General features: G+C 45.6%; 1 protein-coding gene across 1 annotated transcript; it reads right to left on the reverse strand.

Annotated features, from left to right (window-relative positions):
* On the reverse strand, positions 1-27,130 carry LOC125488342 (microphthalmia-associated transcription factor-like). The gene is made up of 9 exons (XM_048621338.1): positions 27,078-27,130; positions 25,289-25,529; positions 13,878-14,084; positions 13,256-13,351; positions 12,372-12,486; positions 10,388-10,444; positions 9,060-9,135; positions 7,595-7,742; positions 1-1,965 (listed from the first exon to the last, which is right to left on the reverse strand). The coding sequence occupies exons 1-9, from the start codon at positions 27,113-27,115 to the stop codon at positions 1,564-1,566; spliced, it is 1,380 nt and encodes a 459-aa protein (XP_048477295.1). The 5' UTR covers positions 27,116-27,130; the 3' UTR covers positions 1-1,563.
* Positions 27,131-27,395: the final 265 nt, after the last annotated feature.

Below are 27,395 nucleotides of genomic sequence, written 5' to 3' on the forward strand. Positions count from 1 at the left end.
TACGAGTATAAAATTTTATTATACAGATCTGTTAAACAAATACCGACCATACTGCAACACTGGCATGGTGAAAATGATACTTTGCTCATTGAAGTTGTGCTATTACTATATGATCTCTGCAATGTACATGCTGGTATAGCTTCAGTCCACTGGCCCAGTTCATTAGCCACCCTCTGGTGTTTAAGAGAGAAGACTTTCTCTCCCGTTGTTGCCCCATCCCCTCTATCCCAGAGATGCTTAACCCAAGCGGAGCTACAAATTCCAGCCAGTTGCCCTCTCATCCACCTACTTCTTGACCTGCAAGTCCCTCAAATTCTTGGATATATAGGCATTTCTGGTCACCTTACTCAAGGGGGAATAGACTTGGACTGGATGCAGTTCAGATAAGGTTCATTTGGCTGATTGTAAAAGGGTGAGCAGGTTGGGCTGTTGAGAAGAATGAGAGGTGACCGCATTGAAACATTTCAGGTCCTGAAGGGGGAGGAGGAGAGAGCGAGAGTGAGAGCGACAGCAATGTTCTCCCTCAATCTTGCGTGGGGTAAGTCTAAAACAAGGAAGCATGGTTTCAGAATAAGGGGTCTCCCACTTAAGATGGAAACTAAGAGGAATTTCATCTCTTAGACGAATGTTGTCCCACAAAGTGCTCAAGTCTGGGTCACTGAGTATATTCAAGGCTGAGTTAGACAGATTTTTGACCAACAAAGAGTCAAGGATTCTCGGAAGGTGGCGTTGAGGCCTCAATCAGATCAGTCATGGTTTTTTTTTCCGATTAGTGGAACAGAATTGGTGGAGCCTTTTCTTGCTCCTATTAATGGTCACAGCTAGCACTGCACAGGCAAAGGACACACGGTTTGGGCCTTTCTGTTTAGGAATGGGGTGGGTTGTGTGCCTGGTGGAGAGAGGGCCAAGAAAGGACAAACAAAGCGCCGCTGAAGAAACGGAAATGAGCCGTAGCAACGGCCTTTCCCCGAACTGCACTGGCCAAAGAAATAATAAATGAATAATCACGAAGCGCACTATCCCTTTAAAAGACCCACGGGATCCTCGACAAGGGATCCTCAGTTTGTTAAATTTTGGGCATAATTCCGGTCTTGCCAGAGATTCGAGTTCACTAAAATGAAAGTAAAACAAACAGAAATTAAACATTTAAAAAAATAAAAACAGAGAAAGTTTTTTTTTGAACAGAGTTGATGGTTCGTGAAGTTTTTCGAAGGTTACCCACACGTTCAGATGTTTCCAGAAGTTTACTGACGCTGCTAGAAGATTGCTGACAGTTCCGGAAGCTTCCAGAGGGCTGCCGGATGTTTCTGACATGCCTAGAAGTTCCTAAAAAGTTTCTGACATGTCCAGAGCTTTCTGGAAGGATTTCTGAAGAATCTAAATGTTTCTAGAAGATTGTTGACATGTCTGGAGATTTCTCTAAGATCGACATATGCAGAAATTTCTAGAAGGTTGTTGAATTGTAAGATTCTAGGAGGTTGTTGATGCGTCTGGAAAATTCTAGAAGATTGCTGACTTCTTGAAATGTTACTTGACCATGTTGAGTTGGTGGGGGAGGTCTCTCTAACAGCCCGGCTCTTCCTCCATACAGACGCTACCGCGTCGACTGCTGCCTTTTGAGGCTCCGGGAGACACTGAAGACAGCAATGGGTCAGTGGCTCCAACCGGGGACAGCGAGTCGTCCATTAGGATGTCACCCAGGCCAGAGTCCAGCTTCAGTGGGAAGGGCAAATCAGCGAGGGAGTCGAAGCCAAGCGGCTGGTCAGTCATACCCAGCCCCAAGTCCAGGCCCAGGTCCATGCTTGGACCTGCTGCTTCGGGGATGCTGGGAAGTACTGGGCGCTCAACAGTGGCCTGGCTGCTCTGTGGTTCCTGCTTGATGACCTGGGCGGCCAGCTGGGCAGTGTTCAAGCCCGAGGGGGAGCTCAGCGAGAGACCATGGACGCGGGCCTGGATCTCCAATTCCTGTCAAGTGGGGAACAAGAAAGAATAACAGTCACCGCCTTCGACAAAAACTCCACCCCCGCCCACCCCCGCCCCCCCCCCCGCCACCCCACAAATCCCTGGCCTGCCTTCAGACACAGACACAGAGACAGGGACCAGGTTCCAGCAAGGGGGACACAGCAAAATCAAGACTGGCACAGAAGGGTGAGAAAAAAAGCCAGCACATCCTTCCTTAGACATGGGGACTAAAAAGGCCAAATGCAGCCTCGGTAGTGCGTCCCTGCTCTTGCATTCTAGCCCTCTCAAAATGAATACTAACATTACATTTGCCTTCCCAAGCGCCGACTGAGCCTGTATGTTAATCTTAAGAGAATCCTGAACTATGACTCCCAAGTCCCTCAGTGCTTCAGATTTCCAAAGCCTTTCATCATTTGGAAAATCATCTGCACCTCTATTCTTCCTTCCAAAATGCATAGCTTCACACTTTACCGCACTGTATTTCACTTCTGCCACTTCTTTGCCCACTCTCCTGGCCTGTCCAAATCCTTCTGCAGCCTCCTGGCTTCCGCAAAACAACCTGTCCCTCCACATTTCTTTGTGTCATCTTCAATATTGCCCTCAGTTCCTTTGTACAGATTGTTAATGTGTAACATGAAAAGTTGTGGTCCCAACACTGTCCACACTGTGAAACTCCATTAGTCACTGCCTGCCATCCTGGAAAAGACGTCTTTATCCCCACTTTCTGCCTTCTGCCAGTCAGCCAATCCTCTATCCATGCCAGTCCCTTGCCTCTAACACCATGGGCTCTCGTCTTATTTAGCAAGCTCCTACGTGGCACTTTGTCAAAGGTCTTCAGGAAATCCAAACAGATTACACCCACTTGCTTTTGTTGCAAACTTGGGTAGAGTAGTTGTGGATGGGGAGGCAGGAAGTTAGAATTTGGTGTTTGTAAATGCTAGGTGGGGAAAGCATTGCGTGGTCCCTTTAAAAGACAATGTACTCTTTCTGCTTAGAGATTTAAAATGCTTGCCAGAGTAGCAGCTTGAAAGTTTGCAAGTACGCAGAGAGCACCCGAATTGAAGCATTTGTACCAAAAGACCATACAGTTAGCAGACCAAGCAGCAGTTTTTACTGAGACAACAGGCTTTTGAATTTAGCCAATCAATTTCAACCAGGTACTTAGATACCAAAAAACTATTAAATTCAAATCTGATCGTTTTGACAACATAGGACCAATCCTAATATAAGAAACAAAAACAGAAGTTGCTGGAAAAGCTCAACAAAACTGGCTGCATCTATGAAGAAAATTCAGTTAAAATTTCAGGTCCGGTGACCCTTCCTCGGAACATAGTTCTGTTCTGAGTAAGGGTCACTGGATCCGAAATGCTAACTATAATTTTTCTTCACAACTGTGGAGAGACCTGCTAGGCATTTTGTTTGTTCCTGATTTATAGCATCTGTAATTCTTTCAGTTCCTATTGTAAGAAATATTGATATGTTATCAAGGGTGTAAAAAGAAGGGGGCAGTTAGACAAAGTCCCAGAACTAGGTGCCATCCGCCAGAGCTAACGGCTCTTAGCTCAAGAGAGAATTGCTAGCTCTCATAGCCTCCTCTATGTCTTAGAGAAAGCACCATCTAAATAACAATGGTACCAACGGTTCAACTACATAACTTGCTTGACAGAAGAATTGACAGAGAAGGCACCGAACATTCTGGAAGACATGCAATCTGTCTGTAATTTTGAGACTAAATTTTTTTAATGTAAGTAATTATCGGAACAGCATACCATTAGAATCTTTCTTTATTTGGGAATAGTTAGTAGTTAGAAGGGACTTATTCGGTTTGTTAATAGTTTAGTTAATTTGTTCACTGTTAGAGTTAGATAAATAAACTGTTACTTGTTTATTGTAAAGTGAGTGTCAGGGATTTATTTTATTTAACCACTAGAAGTTACTGAAAGGCAGGTTACACCACTTTTCACACTCCTTTTACAGATTACAGGGTAAGGTGCTCCTCTTTGGGTGTTTCAGGTTTGGTTCTTGGAGTAGTGGAGGGGTCAACTTCCACTTTATAACACTCCTTTGTCTAACTTGCTCATTACCTCCTCAAAGAATTCTAAGAGATTTTTCAGGCATGAAATCCCCTTAACAAAGCTATGCTGACTCAGCACTAGTTTACCACACACTTCCAAGTACTCTGCAATCTCATCCTTAATAATGGACTCCAAAATCTTACCAATGACCAAGGACAGGCTAACTAGCCTATAATTTCCTGTCTTCTGCTTCCCTCCCTCCTTAAGCAGGGATATTATATTAGCCATTTGAGCCCTTTGGGACCATCCCTGACTTCAGTGAAAGGTCATCACCAATGCCTTTACAACCTCCTTAGCTATCTCCTTCAGAACCTTAGGGTGTAGTCCAACTAGTCTGGGTGATTTATCCTCCTTCAGACCTGTCAGCTTCCTGACCACCTTCTCCATAGTGACAGCCACTGAACTCACTTCTGCCCCCTCACTCTTGAAGGTCTGGTATGTCACTAATGTCTTCTACCATGAAGACTGATACATGAATACTTATTCAGTTGCTCTACCATTTCTTTGTTAGAATAGAATCATATAGCACAGCAGAGGCCCTGCAGCCCATCAAATTTATACTGCCAAAACTGTGCTATATCTCACTAGCTCCACAGTCTTGAATATCTTTTCAAGTACTTTACCATGATAAAGATACAAAAAGCAGGAACACAGGACATAGGTTTAGACCATTCAGCTGAACGTCCTCCAAGCTGAGCAACAGAGAAGTCATTCCCATTACTACTTCTCCAGCTTCACTTTTCAATCTTCTTTTACATTACCAGCTAGCTTACCCCTATTTTTCAACTTCTTCCCCCTTAATGCTTTCTTAGTTGTTTCTCACTAATCGTCACCATATTATGGGCTCTTTCGCTTTCCTGCGGTCCCTGAATTCATTTTTCAGCCACACTTGCCATGTCCTCCCCATCGCATGTTTCTTCTCTCTCGGGATGAATTTCTGCCGTGCCTCCCGAATTATCCCCAGAAACTCCTGCCATTGCTATTCCACCGTCTTCCCTCCAATGCTCCCCTTCCAAATCAACTCTAGCTAGCTCATCGCTCATGTCTTTGTAGTTACATTTACTAATCATACTATGACATTTGATTCCAGCTTCTCTCTCTCAAAGTGCAGGGTGGATTCTATTAAGGTCACTGTCCCCTAGCAGTTCCTTCAGCATTAGCTCAAGTCTGCTCATAACACATCACCAAATCCAGAATTGCCTGTTCCCTACTGGGCTCTACCACAAGCTGCTCCAAAAATCCAAATTCTTTTTCTTGGGATCCACAACCAACATCTGATTTTTCCAGTCCACCTGCATATTGAAGTCCCTCATGATTATTGCAACAACACCTTTCTCAGACGCCTTTTCAATCTCCGGAGTTATTTTCTGCCCCACATCCTGATGATTGCTAGAAGGCTTGTACATCAACTCCTTTTGGGGTCTCTACCGCCTTTGCGGTTCCTCAACTCTAACCACACAGATTCTATGACTTCTGAACCTATATCGCTTTGTGATATCGATTTAATTCCATATATCTTACTAAGAAGACAAACCCACCCCCTCTGCCTATCAGCCTGTCCTTTCGATTTTTAAAAAAAATTTGTTCACAGGATGAGGGTGTCGCTGGCTAAGCCAGCATTTGTTGCCCATTCCTAATTCCCAGAGGGCAGTTAAGAGTTAACCACATTGCTGCGGGTATGGAGTCACATGTAGGTCAGACCAGGTAAGGATGGCAGCTTCTTTCCCTAAAGGACAGTGAACCAGATGGGTTTTCCTAACAACTGACAATGGATTCACGGTCATTAAATTCTTAATTCTAGACATGTATTGAATTCAAATTCCACCATCTGCCGTGGTGGGATTTGAACACAGGTCTCCAGGACGTCATCTGGGTCTCTGGATTAACAGTCCAGTGATAATACTACTAGGCCATTGCCTCCCCTAATATCCTTGGATATTCAGTTCCCAGCCCTGCTCCCCTTGCAGTTGTGTCTCAGAGATGCCCACAACATCGTACCTGCCAATTTCACTCTGCACTACAAGCTCATTTACCTTGTTTCCAGTTGAGAAATTTGCCATGACTCCGGTTGCAGCATGATTTAGGTAGAGCCTGTCCCATCGGAACAGCTGCCTCCTTCCCCGGTATTGGCGCCAACGTCCCAGGAATTCAAACCAATTTCTCCCATACCAATTTGAGCCATGTGTTTACCTCTTTAATCTTGTTGACACTGTGCCAGTTAGCTTGTGGATCAGATAGGAAACCAGAGATTTGTACCATTTTGGTTTGTTTTTTTAAACTTAGCCCCTATTTGCTCATATTCCTTCAGCAAAACCTCTTTCTATGCGTATCATTTGTACCTACATGATAACTGGATCTTTCCCCTCTGACCTCAAGTTCCTCCGCAGCCCAGATGAGACATCCTGAACCCAGGTAACACAGCCTTTGGGATTCTCAACCCTGGCCAGAGAGCAGCTTCCATTCCCCTGACTGTACTATTCCCAATTACAACTACATTTCTCCTTTCTGCCTCCTGTTGAGTGGCTCTGTGTACCACGGTGCTGTAGTCAGTTTACTCATCCACCCTACAGTACCTTCGCTTGTCTACACCAGAAGCAAGAAGCTCAAGCTGGAGTGAGGCCGAGGAGACAGGGGGGAGACATGGGTAGAGAAAGTAGCTTCTGAGGAGCACTGCATTTCAGCTTAATTGTTAGATAGGGCGACATGGTGGCTCAGTGGTTAGCACTGCTGCCTCACAGGACCTGGGTTCGATTCCAGCCTTGGGTGACTGCATGGGTTTCCCCCCGCCACAGTGCAACGATGTGCAGGTTAGGCGGACAGGCCCTGCTAAATTGCCCTGTAATATCCGGGGATGTGAAGGCCAGGTGGATTAGCCATGGGAAATGCACGGTAATGGGGATGGGTTGGATGCTCCACGGAGGGTCAGTGCAGACTTGATGGGCCAAATGACCTCTTTCTGTACTGTAGGGATTCTATGAGTGGCCAATGAATGCATGGTTTCAGGTCTCACGCTGAAGCCACATCAAAGCCTTTCTATGTTTGCATCTGTTGCCGGTCTCTAATTTCCCCCAGGTAGGTAGTGGCGAGGTGCCTTCTTGATCTGAAGTGCAGGATTTTAAATTTAACCCAGCAACACTTAATGAACAACATTTTCTTTTCCCAAGTCTGGATACCAAAGGCATGGGGGTGGTGCTCCCACATAGGGATCTGCTTTCCTTGCCCCTTCTAGGGGTTGAGTGCAGAGGGTTTAACAAGATACTGTTGAAGGAGCCTTGGTGAAATTCTGCAGCGCATCTTGTAGACAGCACACATTACCATTGCTGTGCACCAGGGGTGAAGCAGTCAATGTAGGGAGGGGCTGTTGGTGTGTTGATCGAAGGGAGGCTATGTCCTAGATGGTGTTGAGCTTCTTCAGTGTTACTGGAGCTGCACAATATCCAGGCAAATTGGTGCAATTTTATCACAGGGCCCACCTTGAGATGCCAACCCCAGTTATACCCAGTAAAGTGCAGGACACTGCGCGCGAACTCCAGAAACGGTTGCCATGGGGATCATACCTGTATCCGTAGCAGCAAGGTGCGGTTTGCATGCTCCAATTTCTTCTGCCGGATCTCCAGTTCTTTCGAACGGTTGCTCTCCTTCTGAAGTTTCCGGATGTAATCCACAGATGCCTTGAGTATTGTGCCCTTGTTCCAGCGAGCCTCCCTGGAGAAGGAAGGAAGAGACAGCAACTTAGAAAAGCTAAGAGGGACTGACTCATGGTTCACATACAGCAGCTCTGTGAGACTGCTGAACCAGACCCAGACAGCTAGGAAAAGCCTTGATCCCAACGCTGACAAACAACACGAATAGAGAATCCATCAGCATCGGATCATCTTGTACCCGTCCTCATCAAATAGTCATGGGGCAGTGTGGATGGAGCTTTATCCTGCATCTAACCCCATGCTATAAGGGTGTCTAAGGATGTTTGATGGGAACATTGTTGAGAGAAGTTTACTTTCTGTTTAAAGGGGTAAAGTTTTTCTCTGTAACTAACCCTGTGCTGAGAGAGTTTGATGGGTTTACTGTATGAAGAAGTTTACCTTCAGTTTAAAAGAGTAATGAAGGTGTTATTCTGTATCTAATTCCACGCTGTCCCTCTCCCATCAGTGTTTGAAAGCGACAGTTTCGAAGTACCTTTACTTTCGGTTTAAATAGGAAAGCCAGTTTTACTTTCATTTTAAAACAGCAGAGAAAACTCTACTTTCTGTTCAAAAGAACACAGTGCGGCTTTACTTTCAGTTTAAGAGTATAAAAGGAAGCTTTTTCATTCTGTTCAGAGGAGCAGAGAGACCTTTAATTTCAGTTTGAAAGAGCAAACTTTCTGTTCAAAAAAGAGTGAAGGATGCTTTACATTCTGTTTAAGTGTTAAATGAGCTTTACATTCCGTTTAAAAGAGTTAAGGGAGCTTAAGTTAGTTATTTTGTATCTAACACAGTGCTATACCAGTCTTGGGAGCATCTGATGGGACCAATGTAGATGTAGATATACTCTGTATCTAACCCTGTGCTGTCCCTTACCTGGGATTGTTGTGCAGGACAGTATAGAGTGAGTTTTTAATTCCGTTTAAAAGACTAGACTGAAGTCTGCTTTCAGTGTAAAAGAGCAGACATCGTTTTACTGTGTATTGAACGCTGTGCTGTCCTTGCCTTGGGTGCTCTTGATGGGTGGGGGAATAGAGGAGAGGGAGTTTTAGTCTATAGCTAACCCTGTTCAGTTCCTGTCCTGGGGTTGCTCGCGGTACAGCGAACTTTATGGTCTGTTTACTTTATAGTCTGAAGTACAGGTATTTCACTTCCAATTTAATAGAGTTGAGGGAGCTTTACTCTCTCTAACCCCATGCCGTACCCTTTGGCAAGAGTATGGGTGTGGTCTAGCCTGGATTAGTTAAGCCAACAACTCCATCACAGATTGCACCCTCTAACTTCACAACGGAATCGATGAGGGCTGAGTGATGTGCTCAGAAAGAGGAGGGAAACTTACGGATCATTGGATTTTGGGATCATAGCACCAAGCTCTTTGATCCGATCATTGATATTGAATCTTCGTCTCCTCTCAACTGTTAGGAGAAAGAAAATGAAATGAACAGGAAGCAGTGGACTGACAGTGGTTACCACAGCAACAGACTGTATTTGCGATAGACCTCTCATAATAACCCGACTCCTTCCTTATCTCTCTCAGGCCAACGTCTATCTACTCCCAACCCGCATTTCTCACTGCCAGAGTTGGCTACCTTCCCCATCACCCCCTTCCCTGCACCCCCCACCCCACTGTTGTTTTCCCTTCCTTCCTTTTCTTCGTTACACATTCAATCATTTGCACTCTCCTCTCTCATTCCCACGTCAGGTCTCAACCAAAACCCATCGCACCATCTGATAATCGATCACCAACACTGCAGGGTTCCAGCCTTTGCCTCAGTTGCCCAATCTTGAAAGGGCGCGGAAAAGATTTACAAGGATGCTGCCAGGGATGGACGGTTTGAGCTATAGGGAGGGGCTGAATAGTCTGGGTCTATTTTCCCTGGAGCATCAGAGGTTGAGGGGTGACTTTATAGAGGTTTATAAAATCATGAAGGGCATGGATAGGGTGAATAGCCAAGGCCTTTTCCTCAGCATAGCAGAGTCCAAAACTAGAGGACATAGGTTTAAGGTGGGAGGGGAAAGGGACCTAAGGGTCAACTTTTTCATGCAGAGGGTGGTGTGCATATGGAATGAGCTGCCAGAGGAAGTGGCAGAGGCTGGTACAATTAGAACATTTAAAAGGCATCTGAATGCATAAATGAATATGAAGGGTTTGGAGGGATATGGGCCAAATGCTGGCAAATGGGACTAGATTAATTTACAGATATCTGGTCAGCATGGACGAAGGGTGTGTTTCCATGCTGTACGACTCTATGACTCATAACCTTGCAACCGTGTATTTTTAGCACTTCTGAGCACACGGTCAGCATCACATTCTTAGTTTTCAAGCTGGCTGAATGAGGTCTTGTTGCATTTGCATACTGCCCTCCTCAGGCGAGTTTACCTTGTGCCCTAAAGCAATCTCTGGTGGGGGTTGAGTCACATTTACATGCTGGAATGGGACTGAGGAGGGGGTAGGCTGTGGGGGCTGCCTTGCTTAATACTTACTTAGATAACAAAGTGTAGAGCTGGATGAACACAGCAGGCCAAGAAGCATCAGAGGAGCAGGAAAGCGGACGTCAGCTTTTCTACTCCTCTGATGCTGCTTGGCCTGCTGTGTTCATCCAGCTCTACACCTTGTTATCTCAGATTCTCCAGCATCTGCAGTTCCTACTATCTCGTAATACTTACTTAGGTTATGATTGTCTTTCTTCTGCCTCTCTTTAATTAAAGCTTTGACATCGGCATCTGTAAGAGAGATAAAGAGAGACTGAGACACAACGCACAGAACATGAAACCAATTGCTCAAGGCCCTCTTCCCCAAATACAATATCCCAAAGTATCCAGTAATGGAAACTAATCCGCCAGGACAAAACGGGGAAGCAGTCAAGACTCTGAAGAGTCGTCACACTGAACTCAAAACGTTCATTCATTCAGTTTTTGTCTCCCAAAGTTGCTGCCGGACCTGTGGAATTTCTCCAGCATTGATTTTATTTCAGATTCCCAGTAGCCGTAACATTTTGCTTTTAGAACAGCTCCTGGATCCTGAACCCAAATCCAGAACTGAAGAGGCCAGGAAGGGCTAAAGGACTGCAGCATGTTTTGACAGCTGTGCAATTTGCCTCAACATTGCAGGCAGTAAAGAGACAGAAATCAGGCTAGATTAATACAGGCAACAGTCATTCAAAGCTGCAGTAAACCCACAGTTTTATCATTGAATTCAAAGAATTTCCTACAGGCCATTTGGCCCATTGAGACTACATTGATCCTTGGAAAAGCATCCCACCCTATCCCCATAACCTCACATTTACCATAGTTAACCCACTTAGCCTGCACACTACAGGGCACTTTAGCATGGCTAATCCACCTAATTTGTGGACTGCGGGAGGAATCCAGAGCCCACCCAGAGGAGACCCACAAGGACACAGGGAGAATGTGCAAACTCCACAGAGACAGTTGCCCGAGGCTGGAATTGAACCAGGGTCCCTGGCGCTGTGAGGCAGCAGTGCTAACCACTGTGCCACCCGGTACTCAGTATGTGCTGAACCTGTTCTGGGAGTGTTTAATGCGAACAGTGCAGAGACTGCTTTAGTGATGTGGTGGTGAGGATGGTGGCCTAACAGCATGGAATTTCTGTAACACACTTCACAACCACAGGCTGTCTCAAAGCGTTTTCCAACCAGCCAAACAAGTCTAGTCACTGTTGTAATATTGCATGTGCGGCAATCAATTTTCATGTTGCAGCAAAACAAAGCACAATAAATCAAGTCTTTTGGAATGCCGCATGCAATTCTGGTCTCCCTGCGATAAGAAATATGTTGTTAAGCTTGAAAAGGGTTCAGAAAATGATGTTGTTGACAGTTTGAGCTATAGGACAGGCTGAATAGGCTGGGGGCTTTTCTCCCCTGGAGCATCGGAGGCGGAGGGGTGACCTTATAGAGGTTTATAAAATCACGAGGGCCATGGATAGAGTGCATAGCCAAGGTCTTCTCCCCCAGGATAGGGGAGTCCGAAACTATAGGGCACAGGTTTAAGGTGAGGGGGAAAGCTATAAAAGGGACCCGAGGGGCAACTTATTCACACAGAGGAGTAGTGCATGTATGGATTGAACTGCCAGAGGAAGTGGTGAAGGCTGGTACAGTTTAAAAGGCATCTGAATGGGTACATGGACAGGAAGGTTTTAGAGGAATCCAGGTCAAATGGGGCTGGATTAATTTAGGACAAGTCGGATCGAAGGGTCCGTTTCCGTGCTGTACAACTCTATGACCCCAAGTCATCTGTTGCTGCGGTGATGATCAAGTGGCGAATTCTAGCCCCATGACCCTGCAATAAATCCCACACTCCTGTCTAAAACTGCACCACAGGATCTTTCTCATCCACCCAACCATGGCAGATGGTTTAATGTTGGAACTAAAAGATGGACAACAGAGTATCTCTGACACTGCAGTGTCAGCCTAGATTACTGAACTCCTGTCCCGGGATAGGAGTTGAAGCTGGAACTCTAAGACTCAGATGTAAGTGTTAAGAACTGAGCCTCAGCTGAAAGAGCGTTTGGGAGTACGGTGCAAACAAGGAGCTGGTGGTGCAAAGAGAGAGAATAAGTTTTAAAAAAAAACACAAAGAGGAGGAACAAGAAATGACATGAAAGGGAGGTGGTGCCCAGTGGCCCTAGTACCTGTGCTCTCTTTGCTGTTGGGTAAGTTGGCTGGACACGAGTTGCTGATGGTAACTGTTGCATTTGTCATGTTTTGAGTGGTGTAGATGCTCAGCAGGTTCCTGGACACTGGCAACTGTGCATGGGGTAAGAGAGAGAGAGGGAGAGCGAGAAAAGATTGTTAGACTGCTGTCATCTAGTGTAGAGAAAATTCAAAGAGACACAGCAAGAAACATAATAAAATATTACAGACACCATGGCATTCAATATTTACGTATGGGTCAAAAGATACAGGCCATCGCAACACCGTACTTCCACAAGGGTGTGGCACTGTAACACTGCCCTTCCACCAGAGGGAGGCACCATAACATAAATGTATATGAAGGTGTAGGTACCATTGAGGAAGTGGGGAAGATGCATTGAACAGGCTAGGAAAGTGGGAAAAGAAGCGGCAGCTGAAATACAACATGGGAAAGTTGTGAGCTCACTGCACTTTGGTAGGAAAAGTAGAGGCACAGACTACTTTCTGAACAAGGAACTTGGGAATACTAATTCAGGATTCCCTTAAGGTTAACTTGCAGGTTCAGCTGGAAGTTAGAAAGATGCTGTAATGCCACCCTCCCACAAGATGGCAACACTCTAACTGCACTCACCTGCCAAGGGGGTAGAGCTGTAAATCCACCCTCCCAGCCTAGGTGTAACCACATTCACATTGAATGTGCCTGCCCACCTGCGTTTGTTTGTACCTCTATCACTCTTGTACCTGTATTTGTAGCTGATGTGAGGCCAGTTACTAATAGGGATCCCAAGAGTTACAGGTTGGCCTATTCTGCCCTTGTTTCATGGGATATGGGTGGGTCGGAGATAGCGGAGAGCGCGAGGGACCATGCAGTAGGTGGACTCACGGTATTGGGCATCTGGAGGACCGGTTTGGCCAATCCCATCATGTCGTCATTGTAACTCGATTCCAAGCTGATGATCTCGTCAATGACATCGTCCATCTGTGAACACAGCCAGTTCCATCACGTCCGATTGGACGACAGCCACAATTCGTAAAAAGCCAAGCACCCCATTAGATGCCACCCAAGTCCCTTTCTGAAGTTGTCTGAAAAACTCCAAGATACACTCAGAGCACATACAGCAACGCCCCAGCACACACCCCGGAACAGAGTCATTACCGTCTCGGTGCCCGCAATATACACGCCAAACCACGATAAACCCTTAGAGTAAATCCTGAACCAATTTTAAATGACTTTGCAGCATTGAATAATCAGAGTAAACCCAAATCCACAACCACAGACACATAAGCACTGTGCTCAAGTGAAATATGACCCTCTAAATCAGGAAACAACATGCCTCTTTTTAATAAAGCCCGTCTCTCCTCTGAATACCCCCTTGAAGGCTCAGTGACTATCAGCAAGTGATGTGCCTCCACCCGCTCCTTAAATGCCCTAAGCTCCAACAAATAAATAACCCTGTAAACCCCTGGCAAACACCTCCTGCAGACATCCCAGCTGAAGGGCTCACCTCCTTCTCCGGGTTGGCATCGATTTTGAGCAGGGCCATGGGGCTGTTCGGGGTGCTGCCCACTGCCCCAGGTCCAGGGGAGTGAGAGCCAGCCAGAACTGGGCTGGCAGCCTTAGCCCCCATGGTGGTGGATAGATACTGCTTGACCTGCTGGCGCTGGGATTGTTGAATGTGGTACCTGGTGGGGTTCTCCAGGTGGGTCTGCACCTGTCGGGGAGAAATTCAAATGGGTCAGTTTCACTTTTTAATGATGGGATTTCATGCCAGGTATTAAACCACAAGCTCCACCTGCCCGCTCTAGGCAACACAAAACATCTCATAGCCACGATCACAAGAACAGCCTTACAATTCATGGTGGCGCCTAATATGGTGTTGTAGAACAGACAGCCCTCGGGGTTCAGGTACATAATTCTTTGAAGTTTACATCAGATATAGGCAGGGTGGTTAAGGTGGTGTTTGGCACGCTTGTCTTCGTTGCTCAGACCTTTGAGTATAGGAGTGGGGGCGTCATGTTGAGGTTGTACAGGACGTTGGTGAGGCCTCTTCTGGAGCACTGTGTCCAGTTCTGGTTGCCCAGTTACAGGAAGGATATTATCAAGCTGGAGAGGGTTCAGAAGAGATTTACCAGGATGTTGCCGGGTATGGAAGGTTTGAGTTATAGAGAAAGGCTGGTACTTTTTCTTTTCCACAGAGGATAGGAAGTTGAGAGGTGACCTTATAGAAGTTTATAACGTCATGAGGAGTGTAGATAAGGTAAATGGCAAGTGTCTTTTCCCTTGGGTAGTAGATTTCAGGACTAGGGGGCATATTTTTAAGGTGACAGGAGAAAGATTTAAAAAAGACAGGAGGAGCAATTTTTTTTTCTTACGCAGAGAGTTGTTCATGTGGAATGAACTTCCAGAGAAAGTGGAGGGCGCAGGTACAGTTAAAAGGTTTAAAAGACATTCATGTACTTATGCAAATAAGAAACGTTTGGAGGGATGTGGGCCAAACACAGGCAGGTAGGACGAGTTTAGTTTGGGATTATGATTGGCATGGTCTGGTTGGACCAACGGGTCTGTTTCCATGTTGAACGACTATGAAGAAACAGGAGATGCGAGACATTTTCATCGAAGTCAAGGGAATTGCCAAAGATGAAACGACCACAAACTTATCTTGACCAAATTCCATCAAGATGTTACTTCAAATGAAAATTTACATGGAACAATGTCCGTGTAAGGAGTGTGGACATAGTGATAACATATCAGAAAGCATTGTTCATTAATCTGCTTGCAGCAGTGTCAGTTCAATGATTTCATTATCCCTTCAGAACATAAAAAAAAGATGATACGGTAGAACACGTAGAAACAGAATACACTGGAAATACTCACCAAAGTCAGGCATGTCTGGGGAGGGACAAATAGAATTAACCTTTTAGCTCCGTGACCTTTGCTCAGAACAGTGCTGACAGAAGATCACTGATCAGAAATGCGTACTCTGCTTCTCTACCCACAGGGTGTCCCACCATTTTCCTGAAACGTTAACTCTGATTTCTCTCCACAGATGCTGCCAGACCTGCTGAGCCTTTCCAGCAACGTTTTTTTGTTTCTGATCTCCAGCATCCACACTTCTCCCTGTTTTTATCCGCCATTTTCCAGTTGCACTTCAGATTTCAAGCATTGGCTTTTGACAACAGAATAAAATTTGGCAAGCTGTATTCATTAAAATTATTACTAAAGGGACCTTGAAAAGGAACTAGCAACATTGCGGAACGTACAAACTGCAACGCCAGTTACAATGAAATTTCAGAGTGTCAGTTGGTCCAATTGCTTTATATTTTACACGAAACCCAATCCAAATCTCATCTTTTCCTTCTATCAGCATATGACTGAACCGTTTAATTGCCGGCAACCACTATTAAGTTCATTGTTTCCAAGGTGGCTCTCTGAATAAGCATCCTAAAACCATTCTCACAACTTCTCCCCGTTCCTCTGGCACGTTGTTCCTTTCATAACTGTCTAATTCTCTCTGGGCAGTGACTTGAAAGGAATTCGGGGATTTACATGTACGCATTAATCAACTCAAACCTTCTAACTGATTAAAGATTTAACAGCATCTTAGGTTTGTTTAATACATCCTCATCAGTGGTGTGACCCTTTGATCTTTTACTTATAAATTCTGTGCCTGATACCACCTCGCTAACACCTGGAGGAGGAGCAAGGGTCCGAAAGCTTGTGTTTTCAAATCAATCTGTTGGACTATAACCTGGTGTCATGTGATTTCTGACCTTGTCAAGCCTATTAAGATTTTATGTAAGAGGTGCAAGGGAAACATGAAGAGGAACCTTTATTTTATGCAACAAAATGGTAACGACCTATAATTCACTACCGTAGGGCTGGCAGAAATGGAGACAAAAATTAATTTCAAAAACAATCGAGATACCCAAGGGCAGGTAGTCAAGAAGAAACAGGCAGATAGTGGAGGGGTGCTCTTACTGCATACGCAAAAGAGTGACAGTTCATCTTAGGAGTGCTGTCAGAGCCCACTCCATGGGTGGCTCAGCTAAACAAAACAGCACAAAGATTGGAAGAGTAATAATAAGAAGAATCATACAATCATACAGTACAGATGAGGCCCTTCATCAATCAAATCTTAGCTATAACTACATTAAATCTGCACTAGTCTCACTTTCTAGTCCAAGCCCCTTAGCCTTGCATTTCAAGTGCTCACTGTGCTTTTTAAATGTTGTGCCTCCTTGCTCTTGACCCTTTAGCTAAGGGGAACAGCTGCTTTCTATTCACCCAGTTCTTGTCATAATCTCATACTCCTCTATCAGGTCCCCCTTCAACATTGTCTGCTCGAAACAAAATAATCCAAGTTTATCCAGCTTCTCTTCATAACTAACACCCTGGTGAATCTCCTCTGCAGCCCCTCTTGTGCGATCACATCTTTCCTATCGTGTGCTGATCAGAATTGCACACAGTATTCCACCTGTTGCCTAACCAAAGTTCTGTTCAGCTCCAACATAACCTTCCCTGCTCTTATAAACTATGCCTTGGCTCACAAAAGCAAAGCTCCCACATGCCTTCTTGACCTTTTCTTTCTTTATTTGTTTATGGCATGAAGGCATCACTGGCTAGGCAGCATTTATTGCCCATCCCTAATTGCCCAGAGCGCAAGTTCAGAGTCAACCATATTGCTGTGGGTCTGGAGTCTCATGTAGGCCAGACCAGGTAAGGATGGCAGTTTCCTTTCCTAAAGGACATTAGTGAACCAGGTGGGTTTTTCTGACAATCAACAATGGATTCACAGTCATCATTAGATTGTTAACTCCAGATATTTTATTGGATTCAAATTCCACCATCTGCCGAGATATGATTGGAACCCGGGTCCCAGAATGTTTTCTGGGTCTCTGGATTAACAGTCCAGCGATAATACCACTAGGCCATCGCCTCCCCATGCCCTATCAAACTGCCCTGCTGCCTTAGAAAAAACTGCACCACATTTGTTAGGCATGACCACCCTCTGACAAAGCCAAGCTGACTATCCCCGATCGAACCTTGCTCCTCTAAACAGAGATTATTCTCTCCTTCAGAATTTTATCCAATTATTTCACTCCCACAGATCTGAAACTGTCTGGTCTATCTCTACCACACTTCTTGAACTGTAGAACCACATTAGTTGTTCTCCAGTCCTCTGGCAGCTCCCCTGTGGCCAGAGAGAAACTGAAGCATTGGGTGACATAGTGGCTCAGTGGTTAGCACTAATGCCCCACAGCACCAGGGACCTGGGTTCGATTCCACCCTTGGGCGACTTTCGGTGTGGGGTTTGCACACTCTCCCCACGTGCAAGTTAGGGTGGATTGGTCATGCTAAATTGCCCATAGTGTCCAGGGATGTGCAGGCTAAGTTGATTCACCCTGGGAAATGCAGGGTTGTAGGGACAGAGGAGGAGGGTGCATCTGGGTAGGATGCTCTTTGGACGGTCCACGTGGACTCGATGGGCCAAACGACCTGCTTCCACACTTTAGGGATTTGATGAAAATTTAGGTCAGGACTCCTGCGATTTTCTCCCTTGTCTCTAACAGCAGCTGGGATACACGGAGATTTGATAGTTAGGGGAAACAGACAGACCTTTCTGTCGCTACAGATATGAATCCAGGACGATGCATTGCTCCCCTGCGTTAGCATCAAGGCTGTTACTGTTCAGAAGCAGTGCACCCTAAATGGAGATGGACAAACAACCAGCAGTCATGGACAACATTGGCATGAAACAGAGATGGAGTTCTGCACCTAGAACTGAAGAAACTACGTAGGTAATTGTTCTAGGGCCGCTACCATTAGTACTCTGGGATGAAGATGATCAGTTCTCTGCAGACTTCCCAAGTACCCCAGATGCGGTCTCACCAGTGTCCTGTGTCACTGAGGCATAACGGCCCCAATATTGTGTTCAATTCCTCTTGCAATAAATGACACCATTCCGTTTGCTGTCCTAATAACTTGTTGTACCCCAATTCATGCATTAGGACACCGGGGTCCTTCTGCAAGTAAGCACTCAGCAATTTCTCACTATTTATGTTTCAGGCTTCTTTTTCGTTCTTCCTGCCTAAATAGACAACTTCACACTTACCCATTATACTCCATTTTCCATCACTTTACTCACTCACTTAACCCATCTATTCCTTTGCAGTCCCATATCCTCTTCACCATATACTTGCATAGAAAAATAGAAATAGGAGCAGAAGTTGGCCATTTGGCCCAACGAGCCTGCTCCACCATTCAATATGATCATGGCTGATCATTTGACTCAGTAACCTCCTTCCCCCTTTCTCCCTGTGACCCCCTTTAGACCCAAGTACTTCTTTTCGAAAGCATGCAGTGTTTTGGCCTCTTGTGGCAGAGAAGTGCACAGGCTCAACACTCTCTGGGTGAGCACATTTCTCCTCATCTCAATCCTAAATGGCCTACTCCGTATCCTTCAATGGGGACCCCTGTTTTAGGCTCCCTGGGTCATCAGAAACTTCCTTCCTGTGTTTACCCTGTTAAAATACCATAGGTTTCCAAGTACCCTCTCATTCCTCTAAACATCAATAAATGTAGAACCATAGAATCCCTACTGTATGGAAGCAGGCCATTCAGCCCATGGAGTCCAAACCACCCCTCTGAAAAGCATCTCACCCAGACGCACTCTGCTACCCTATCCCTAACCCTACATTTCCCATGGCTAACCCACCTAGCCTGCAAATCCCTGGGCACTATGGGTAATTTAGCATAGCCAATCCATCTAAGCTGCACATCTCTGGATGTGGGAGGAAACTGGAGCACCCGCAGGAAACTCAAGCAGACACAGGGAGAATATGCAAACCTCTACACAGTCAGTCACCTCAGGCTGGAATCAAACCCAAGTCCCTGGTGATGTGAGGCAGCAGTGCTAGCCACTGAGTCACTGTGCCACCCAGTCCTAACCTATTCAGTCTCTCTTCAGAGATCAGTCATGCCATCCCAGGAATCAGCCTGGTAAACCTTTATCCTACTCCCTTCATAGTCAGAACAGGGCCATCAGTCTAACCACAGTGGCAAGTGATTTGGAGGTGCATAATTAATCTGTACTTTAAATCAGGGATTAATCAAGAACAGTCAGCATGGTTTTGTTAAGGGGAGGTCATGTCTGACCAACTGGACTGAATTTTCCAAAGAGGTGGCCAGACACGGAGATGAGGCCAATACATTTGATGCAGTCCACTCGGACTTCAGCAAGGCTTATGATAAGGTCCCACATAAGACAAATAAGCCAAGAGCTCACGGGATCCAAGGATCCTGAATTGGCTTACTGGTAGGAAGCAGAGGGTGATAAGTCGAGGGGTGTTTTTGTCACTGGAAGCCCATGTCCAGTGGGGTCCCGCTAAGGTTAGTGTCACGGCCCTCGCTGTTTGAGGTTAATATAAACCATTTAGACTTGACAGTCGGAAGGTTGATCAGTAAGTTCGGGAATGATACAAAGCGTTTGTGGGTAAATAATAAGGAGGATAGCCTTAGATAGATGGGCTAATCAGCAACAAATGGAATTCAATCTGGACAAATGTGAGGTGATGCACTTGGGCAGGACAAACGAAGTAAGGGGATACGTGATGAACGGTAGGTCCCTGGGAAGCATCGAGGATCAGAGGGATCTTGGTCTGCATGTCCCTTAAGGTAACAGGACAGGTAGATAAAGTGGTTAAGGCAGCAGAAGACTATAAAGATGTAGGAGCAGAAGTAGGCCATTCAGCCTAATGAGTCTGTTCTGCCATTTGGTAACGATCATGGCTGATCTCATCTTGGCCTCAGTGCCCGCTTTCCATAACCCTTCAATCCATTACGACTTAAAAACCTGTCCTCCACCTCATTAAACTTACTGATGAGATATTTGCCTTTCTTAACCAAGGCAAAGAGCTTAAGAGCAGGGAGGCTATGCTAGAACTGTATAAAGCATTGGTTATGCCACAGCTAGAGTATTGTCTGCAGTTCTGGAATTCACATTGTAGGAGAGACGAATGCAATGGAGAGGATCACAGGAGATTGTCCAGGATGTTGCCAGGAGAGTTATGAAGAGAGATTGGATAGACAGAGTTCTTTTCCATGGATTAGGGGAGACTGAAAGACGACATGATTGGGAGACACAAAATTACAAGGGTACACAGAAAGAGACGTTTCCCATTGGTGGAGGGATCAATGACTGGGGGCAGAGATTTATGGAAAGGGGGATGAGGTTTAGAGGGCATGCATAGGGAAAAAAATTTTAGTCAGAGGGTGGCAGGAATTGGGTACTCACTGCCTGTAAGGGTGGTTGAGACAGAAAATCTCATAACATTTAAGTACTTAGAGATGCCAAGACATGCAAGGTTACAGGCCAAATGCTGGGAAATGGAATTAGAATTAGAATGGTTAGGCGCTCGTTTTTGACTGGTCCACACTCGATGGGCCAAACGGCACGTTTCTGCGCGGTAGATCTCTAAGTCTCACTATACCTCATCCTTTCCACAATCATTCTCCATTCAATTAATAATCTGCCTTCCCGGCTCGGCCAACGAAGTACATTATTCTATATTGTAACTCACTTGCCATGTGTATGCATTTATAGAGTCAGAGAATTATACAGCACAGAAACAGACAAAAGATCTAAAGACAAATACAGCACAGGAACAGGCCCTTCGGCCCTCCAAGCCTCTGCCGAACATCATGCCCTAATTAAACTAAAAACAAACCTCCTGCCCTTGTTTGGTTCGCATCTATTCCCTCCCTATTCATGTAACCATCCAGATGCTTCTTAAATATCACCAACATGCCTGCTTCCACCACCTCCTCCGGTAGTGCGTTCCAGGCTCTGCATGAAAAACTTCCCTCACACATCTCCCTTAAATTTTCCCTCTCTCACCTTCAACCCGTGCCCCCTTGTAGTTGAAACTTCAACCCTGGGAAAAAGCCTCTAACTATCCACTCTATCTATGCCTCTCTATATTTTTGTAGACCTGTATCAGGTCTCCTCTCAGCCTTTCCACTGAAAACAATCTTAGTCTTTTGAACCTTTCCTCATAGCCAATGCCCTCGAGACCAGGCAACATCCTGGTGAATGTTCTCTGCACTCTCTCCAAAGCTTCCACATCCTTCTGGTAATGTGGTGACCAAAACTGCACACAATACTGCAGATGAGAGACCAGCAAGGGTTTTATATAGCTGCAATGTGGTTTGCCAACTCTTGTAAGACCATGCCCTGGCCGATAACGGCAAGCATGCCATATGCCTTCTTAATCATTTTGGCCATCTGTGTTGCCATTTTTAGGGAACAGTGGACCTGCAAACCGAGACCCGTTAGTCCAACTCTTCCATGCCAACCAGATATCCTAAACTGATCTAGTCACATTTGCCAGCATTTGGCCCTATCCCTCTAAACACTTCCTATTCATGTACCCATCCAGATGCCTTTTAAATGTTGTAATTGTACCAGCCCCCACCACTTCCTCCGGCAGCTCATACCAGTCATGCATCACCTTCTGCGCGAAAATATTGCTCCTCAGATTTGTCAGAACAGTGACTACAAGAGCAAGGAGACGATGATGGAGCTGTATAAAATGTTAGGTAGGCCACATGTGGGCGTACTGTGTGTAGTTCTGGTCACCACACTATAGAAAGGATTTGATTGCACGAGAGATCACAGAAGACATTCACCAGGATGTTGACTGGGCTGACGTGATTCAGCTATGGGAAAAAAAAAGAGACTAGATAGGCTGGGTCGGAGCAAATTATGCAGATGCTGGAATCTGTACTGAAAACAAAAAATGCTAGAGATCACAGCGGGTCAGGCAGCATCGATGTAGAGAAAGCAAGCTAATGTTTCGAGTCTAGATGACTCTTCAATGACCTGATGTGAAGGCTGGAGCTGTTTTCCTTCGCACAAAGAAGGCTACGAGAATCTGATTGAGGCAAACAAAGTTCTGAAGAGCTGAGACAGGTTTGACAGGGTAGAACTTTTCCCTTTAGTGGAGGGATCAGTAACCAGAGGCCATAGTTTCAATGTATGGAGGTTTAGAAGGGATTTGAAGAAAACATTTTTCACCCAGTGGGTTATGGGTATCTAGAACTCATTGTCTGAAAGGGTGGTAGAAGGCAGGAGCCCTCAAAATATTCAAGAATTATTTAAATGAGCATTTGAAACACCATCGAATTTACGGCTATGGCCAAGCGCAAGGAAACGGGATTAGAATTGATAGATGCTACAATAATGTGGAATTGGTTCAGCGACAGGAAACAATAAATGCTTTTTAGGCTGGAGGAAGGTTTGCAGTGAAACTTCCCAGGCGTCAGCGTGGGATCCTTGTTTTTCTTGACATAAATTAATAACATAGGCCTTGGTGTCCATGGCACAATTTCAAAGTCTGCAATTACTATGAAACTTTGAAGCATTGTGAACGGAGGAGGAAGATGGTCTAGAGAAGTTTTAAAAGCACAAATTGGTGCAAAAACAAATTAGTCTTTTCTCCAGGATATGGGAGTCCAAAACTAGAGGGTATAGGTTTAAGGTGAGAGGAGAAAGGGACTTGAGGGGCATGGAATGAGCTGCCAGAGGAAATGGAGGAGGCTGGTACAATTACGACATTTAAAAGACATCTGGGTGGGTAACTGAAAAGGAAGGGTTTAGAAGGATATGCTGGCAAATGGGACTTGGACCAGTTCAGGATATCTGGTCAACATGGACAAGTTGGAATGAAGGATCTGTTTCTGGGCTGTACAATTCTACGTTCTAAAAAGCAGAAACGGCAAATGGAATTCAGTTCAAAGAAACGTTAGATGAATTATTTTGGTAGAAAAACAAGGGGAGACAATAAAAACTAAAGGGCACATTTCTAAAAGGGGTACAGCAACAGACAGACATAGGTGTGTGGGTATAAATCGTTGGGGGTGACAGCACAGGTTGAGAACACGGTTGATAAAGCATACAGTATCCGGAGATTTATTAATAGAGGTATATAGTACAAGAGTAAGGGGATTATGTTAAAATTTTGTGAAATACTGGTTCAGCCTCAACTAAGTATTGCATCCAATTATGGGGGCTGCATTTTAGAAAGGATGTGAAGGGATAGGAGAGTGTTTTAAGGTATCTGTAGAAAAGATTCACAGGAATGATTCCAAGGATGAGAAACTTCAGTCACATGGATAGTTTGGAGAAGTTGGGGCTGTTTTCCAGGGAGAAGGTGGATAGAACATCCGACACATATGTTCAAAATGATGACTGAACAGATATTTTGCATTGGTCTTCACAACAGAGGACAAGAGTAACATCCTAGAAATAGTTACAAATCAGCAAACAGGAGGCAGGGATAAATGGAGGGTTTGAATTCTAAGGAGAGGCTGGATAGGCTGAGACTTTTTCTCACTGGAGGTTGAGGGGTGACCTTATAGAGATTTATAAAATCATGAGGAGTATAGATTAGGTGAACAACAGGTGTCCTTTCCCTAGGGTGGGGGATTTCAACATTGGAGGGTATATTTTTAAGATGAGAGGAGAAAGATTTAAAAATGACATGAGGGGCAATTTTTTTTTTAAACACAGAGTGGTTCGTATGGAATGAACTTCCAGAGGAAGTGGTGAATGCAGGTACAATTACAATGTTTAAAAGACATTTGGATAAGTACATTAAAAGAATTGTTTAGAGGGCTTTGGGTCAAGCGCAAGCGGGTGGGACTAGTTTATTTGTGATAACGGTCAGCATGGACTAGTTGGACCAAAGGATCTGTTTCCATGTTGTGTGACTCTGCAATTTTCAAGTTATAATCACCAGGGAAGAATTACCGAGTGAAGTACAAGAGCTTTGGGTTAATGAGTCGCCAGGTCCTGATTGTGACCCGAGATGAAGACAAACAAAAAAATAATGGCTGGCGTACCACAGGGAGAAACTGCTCCTGCTAGTGGACTGATCAAGAACCAGAGACCGCAGATTTAAGAGAAGTGAAAAAAAGAAGTGACAGAACCAAAAACCTTTTCATGCAGCGAGTGGTTAGAGTCTGAAATCCAAGAGTGTTACTAAGGCAGGTTCATTCAAATTGGATTATTATCTGGAAAGAAAGAACGCACAGGGCAAAGGCAGAATGTAGATGATGAACTGCTGATCGAAAGACACAATGGGCCGAATGGCCTACTTCAGTACAGTTACCATTTCTGTGACGGGGGAGATGAATGGAACAGACTGGACTGCTCTATAAAGAACATTGACTTAGTCATAAAATTGTACAGGATGGATACAGAGCCTGTCAACCAGATACCTTAAAACAATCTAGTCCCATTTGCCAGCACTTGGCTCTATCCCTCTAAACCCTTCCTACTCATATACCCATCCAGATGTCTTTTAAATGTCATAATTATACCAGCCTCTGGCAGTTCATTCCATACACGCACCACCCTCTGTGTGAAAAAGTTGTCCCTTTTAAAGCTTTCCCCTCCCATCTTAAACCTACGCCCTCTGGCTTTGGACTCCCCTTTCCTGGGGAAAAAGGACCTTGGCTATTCACCCTATCCATGCCCTTCATGACTTAATAAACCTCTGTAAGGTCACCCCTCAGCCTCCAGTGGGGAATAGCTGGAGCCTATTCAGGCTCTTCCTCTAGTCCAAACCCGCCAGCCCCTGGCAACATCGTCGTCAATCTTTCCTGCGCCCTTTCAAGTTTCACAGCATCTTTCCTGTGCCCTTATGACTCTATGATTAAGCAGAATGGCAGAGCGGGGTCTCGAACATTATATAGCACAAGGCACTTACTAGTTCCTTTGTGCTTACCCTAGACATACGGGAATAAAGAAAACATTTAGTCGAATGAGGGTCTGCGGGAGAATTCTAGACCATTTGTCTGGGCTGTGTTCAGGCCCAAGGCCCACAGTCCCTGTCCCTGTGGCCACTGACTCACCTTCAGGATCTCCATAGGGACCTGGGCCTTGGCTGGCAGCCCCAAGGGCCCGTTGACGTCAATTGCACGGGAGAAGTTAGCAGGGGCCCGCTCTTGCTGGAGTTGTGCGGCTGCCTGCTGTTCCTTCCTCTCCTGCTCCTGCGCCTGCTCACGCATCAACTGTTGCCTTAACAGCACCCGAGATGACATGGTGGGAACGGTCACAGCCTGTTTCACTTTGTCCGGCTGAGAAGCAGAGCTGCTGTTGAGGGAGAGGGAAAGAGAGACAGCAGAATGAGACAGCGTCAGTTTATAAACGGGTTATCTCTGGGAGATTTGGCAGTCACAGCTTTCTCAGGATGGCACAATGTTCAGGAATTATCTCGGTCACTCTTCCAGAGGAACAACCTGGTTTTGCACCAAACTCACAGCAAAGGTGGCTTCAGCCAAAACAAAAGGGGGAAGTGAGCGGAGCTGCTTGTTCTCTGGCAGGCTTTCAACTCAAAAGCCCAGTCTGCAAACATTGTTTTGTGACTATGGCTATTTGAACAGTCAGATTTTCCCTTGAGGGAGTTCAAGTAACCAACACCAGCTATTACCCTGAACTACACGGTTTCCAAGAAAGGCCACGTTTGAAGAAAAGTTTAATGGCATCTTTTGACTGATACCTTCAAAACAAAAACACCAAAGCATCTCCTTGATCTATCAACTTCAAGTCCACAAAAATTATTCAATACGAGGCGTCTCACAACAAGCAATCCATCATGGGTGTCTATGCCGAGAGCTGCTTGCTATGCTAAACTCTATAATTCCTCCCTTAAATCTCTCCGACTCTTTCTCTCAGTACCTTCTCCAAGATATCCTTTACAAATCGACCTCTGCCTGAACCTAAAATCTTAGCCCTTGTTTGGGTCAGTGTGAAACTTTGCTTACTACTCACTTTGAAAAGGGATGTTTTAGAATCGTAGAATCCCTACAGTGTGGAAGCAGACCATTCTGCTTATCAAGCCCATATCGACCCTCTGAACAGCATCCTACCTAGACGCATCCCCCAAATAAGTATAATTGTTTTATCTACCTGCACATTTTGCCAAACACATCCTCCTACCCCCATTTTTAAATCACTCCCAGCCTACTCAGTTCTCCACAGCCCCGTTCTCTTCCTCCTCCACTTGTTCCATGAACACCCCCCACCCCATCTCGCCAACTTCCACAGCCCCCAAACAAAATCAGCCGTGCCCTCTCCAACCCCTGAACAATGCGGAGGCTGTATAATCTCTAGGATCCAACCTGTTCTTGCACCTGAAGCCCAGTCCTTCTCCTTATTCAACCTTAAGATCACCCTCCCCTTATCTTTTGACTCGCAACTGTTTTTTTAAATGGCTTTCACCCCCTACAAAGCCATTGTGTGACAAATTCAAACCCTAAACCTTGCCCGAGAGCCTGTTCAAAATCTGCAGTCAAGCCTCCTGCCAAAACAGAACACTGGACAAAGAAGAAGGGTGTAGGTTTATACAGGGGGCGAAAGAGAGGGAGAGGAGTGGGCCTGTGGGGTTTTGGGCGGGGGGGGGGGGGAGGAGGGGTGGTGGTGGGGAACGGGTGCTGGGAATCTGGCCTGCATGCCAGGCAGGGACCACAGACCCATTCCTGACGGTGTCGATTATTTGCCCCTGTCAAAGCAAGGTACAGGCAAACTGGCTTCCACTAATACCCAGTCTCCCAATTTGCCTCCCTGGCCCACCTCCTATCCCTTTCCAAGCCTTCTTAACCCTGCCTGCCCTCACCCTCTCTGTGCTATGAAGTAACTCACTGAAAGCAGCCAGTGGCAGAGACGAAGAGAGCCCGCATCAGCACATTCCTACTCTGCTCCCGCCCCCACAACAGCAGCCTTGCTCGAAACCTAATACAGGAACTCTCTGTCACACACAATCCATGTTTGCGCTGCACAGCTTCTGCTGATTCATCACAGTTTCATTTGTTCCCACACCCTCTTCCCTTCTGCTGCGGGCTGGCCGGTTCCGGCTTCCTCTCACCAAAGGCTGCCAGAATGGGAGTCAGCCCTCTAAAGCATCCAGCACTTGCAAAACTTCTCTCACTCAGACAGGCCCCAGCTCACAATGGAAACCTC

This window comes from Rhincodon typus, unplaced genomic scaffold (assembly GCF_021869965.1).
Source record: "Rhincodon typus isolate 14 unplaced genomic scaffold, sRhiTyp1.1 hic_rhity00000505, whole genome shotgun sequence".
Lineage (NCBI taxonomy): Eukaryota > Metazoa > Chordata > Chondrichthyes > Orectolobiformes > Rhincodontidae > Rhincodon > Rhincodon typus.

What these genes read in the sequence shown, in the direction of transcription:
- LOC125488342 (XM_048621338.1), bottom strand. Translation starts at nt 27,115, where the DNA reads ATGCGGGCTCTCTTCGTCTCTGCCACTGGCTGCTTTCA. An exon ending in TCCTCCAGATGCCCAATACC is followed by an intron (nt 12,487 to 13,255) that starts GTGAGTCCACCT and finishes CCCCATGCACAG; the next exon opens with TTGCCAGTGTCCAGGAACCT. An exon ending in CCTTGCTGCTACGGATACAG is followed by an intron (nt 1,966 to 7,594) that starts GTATGATCCCCA and finishes CCCACTTGACAG; the next exon opens with GAATTGGAGATCCAGGCCCG.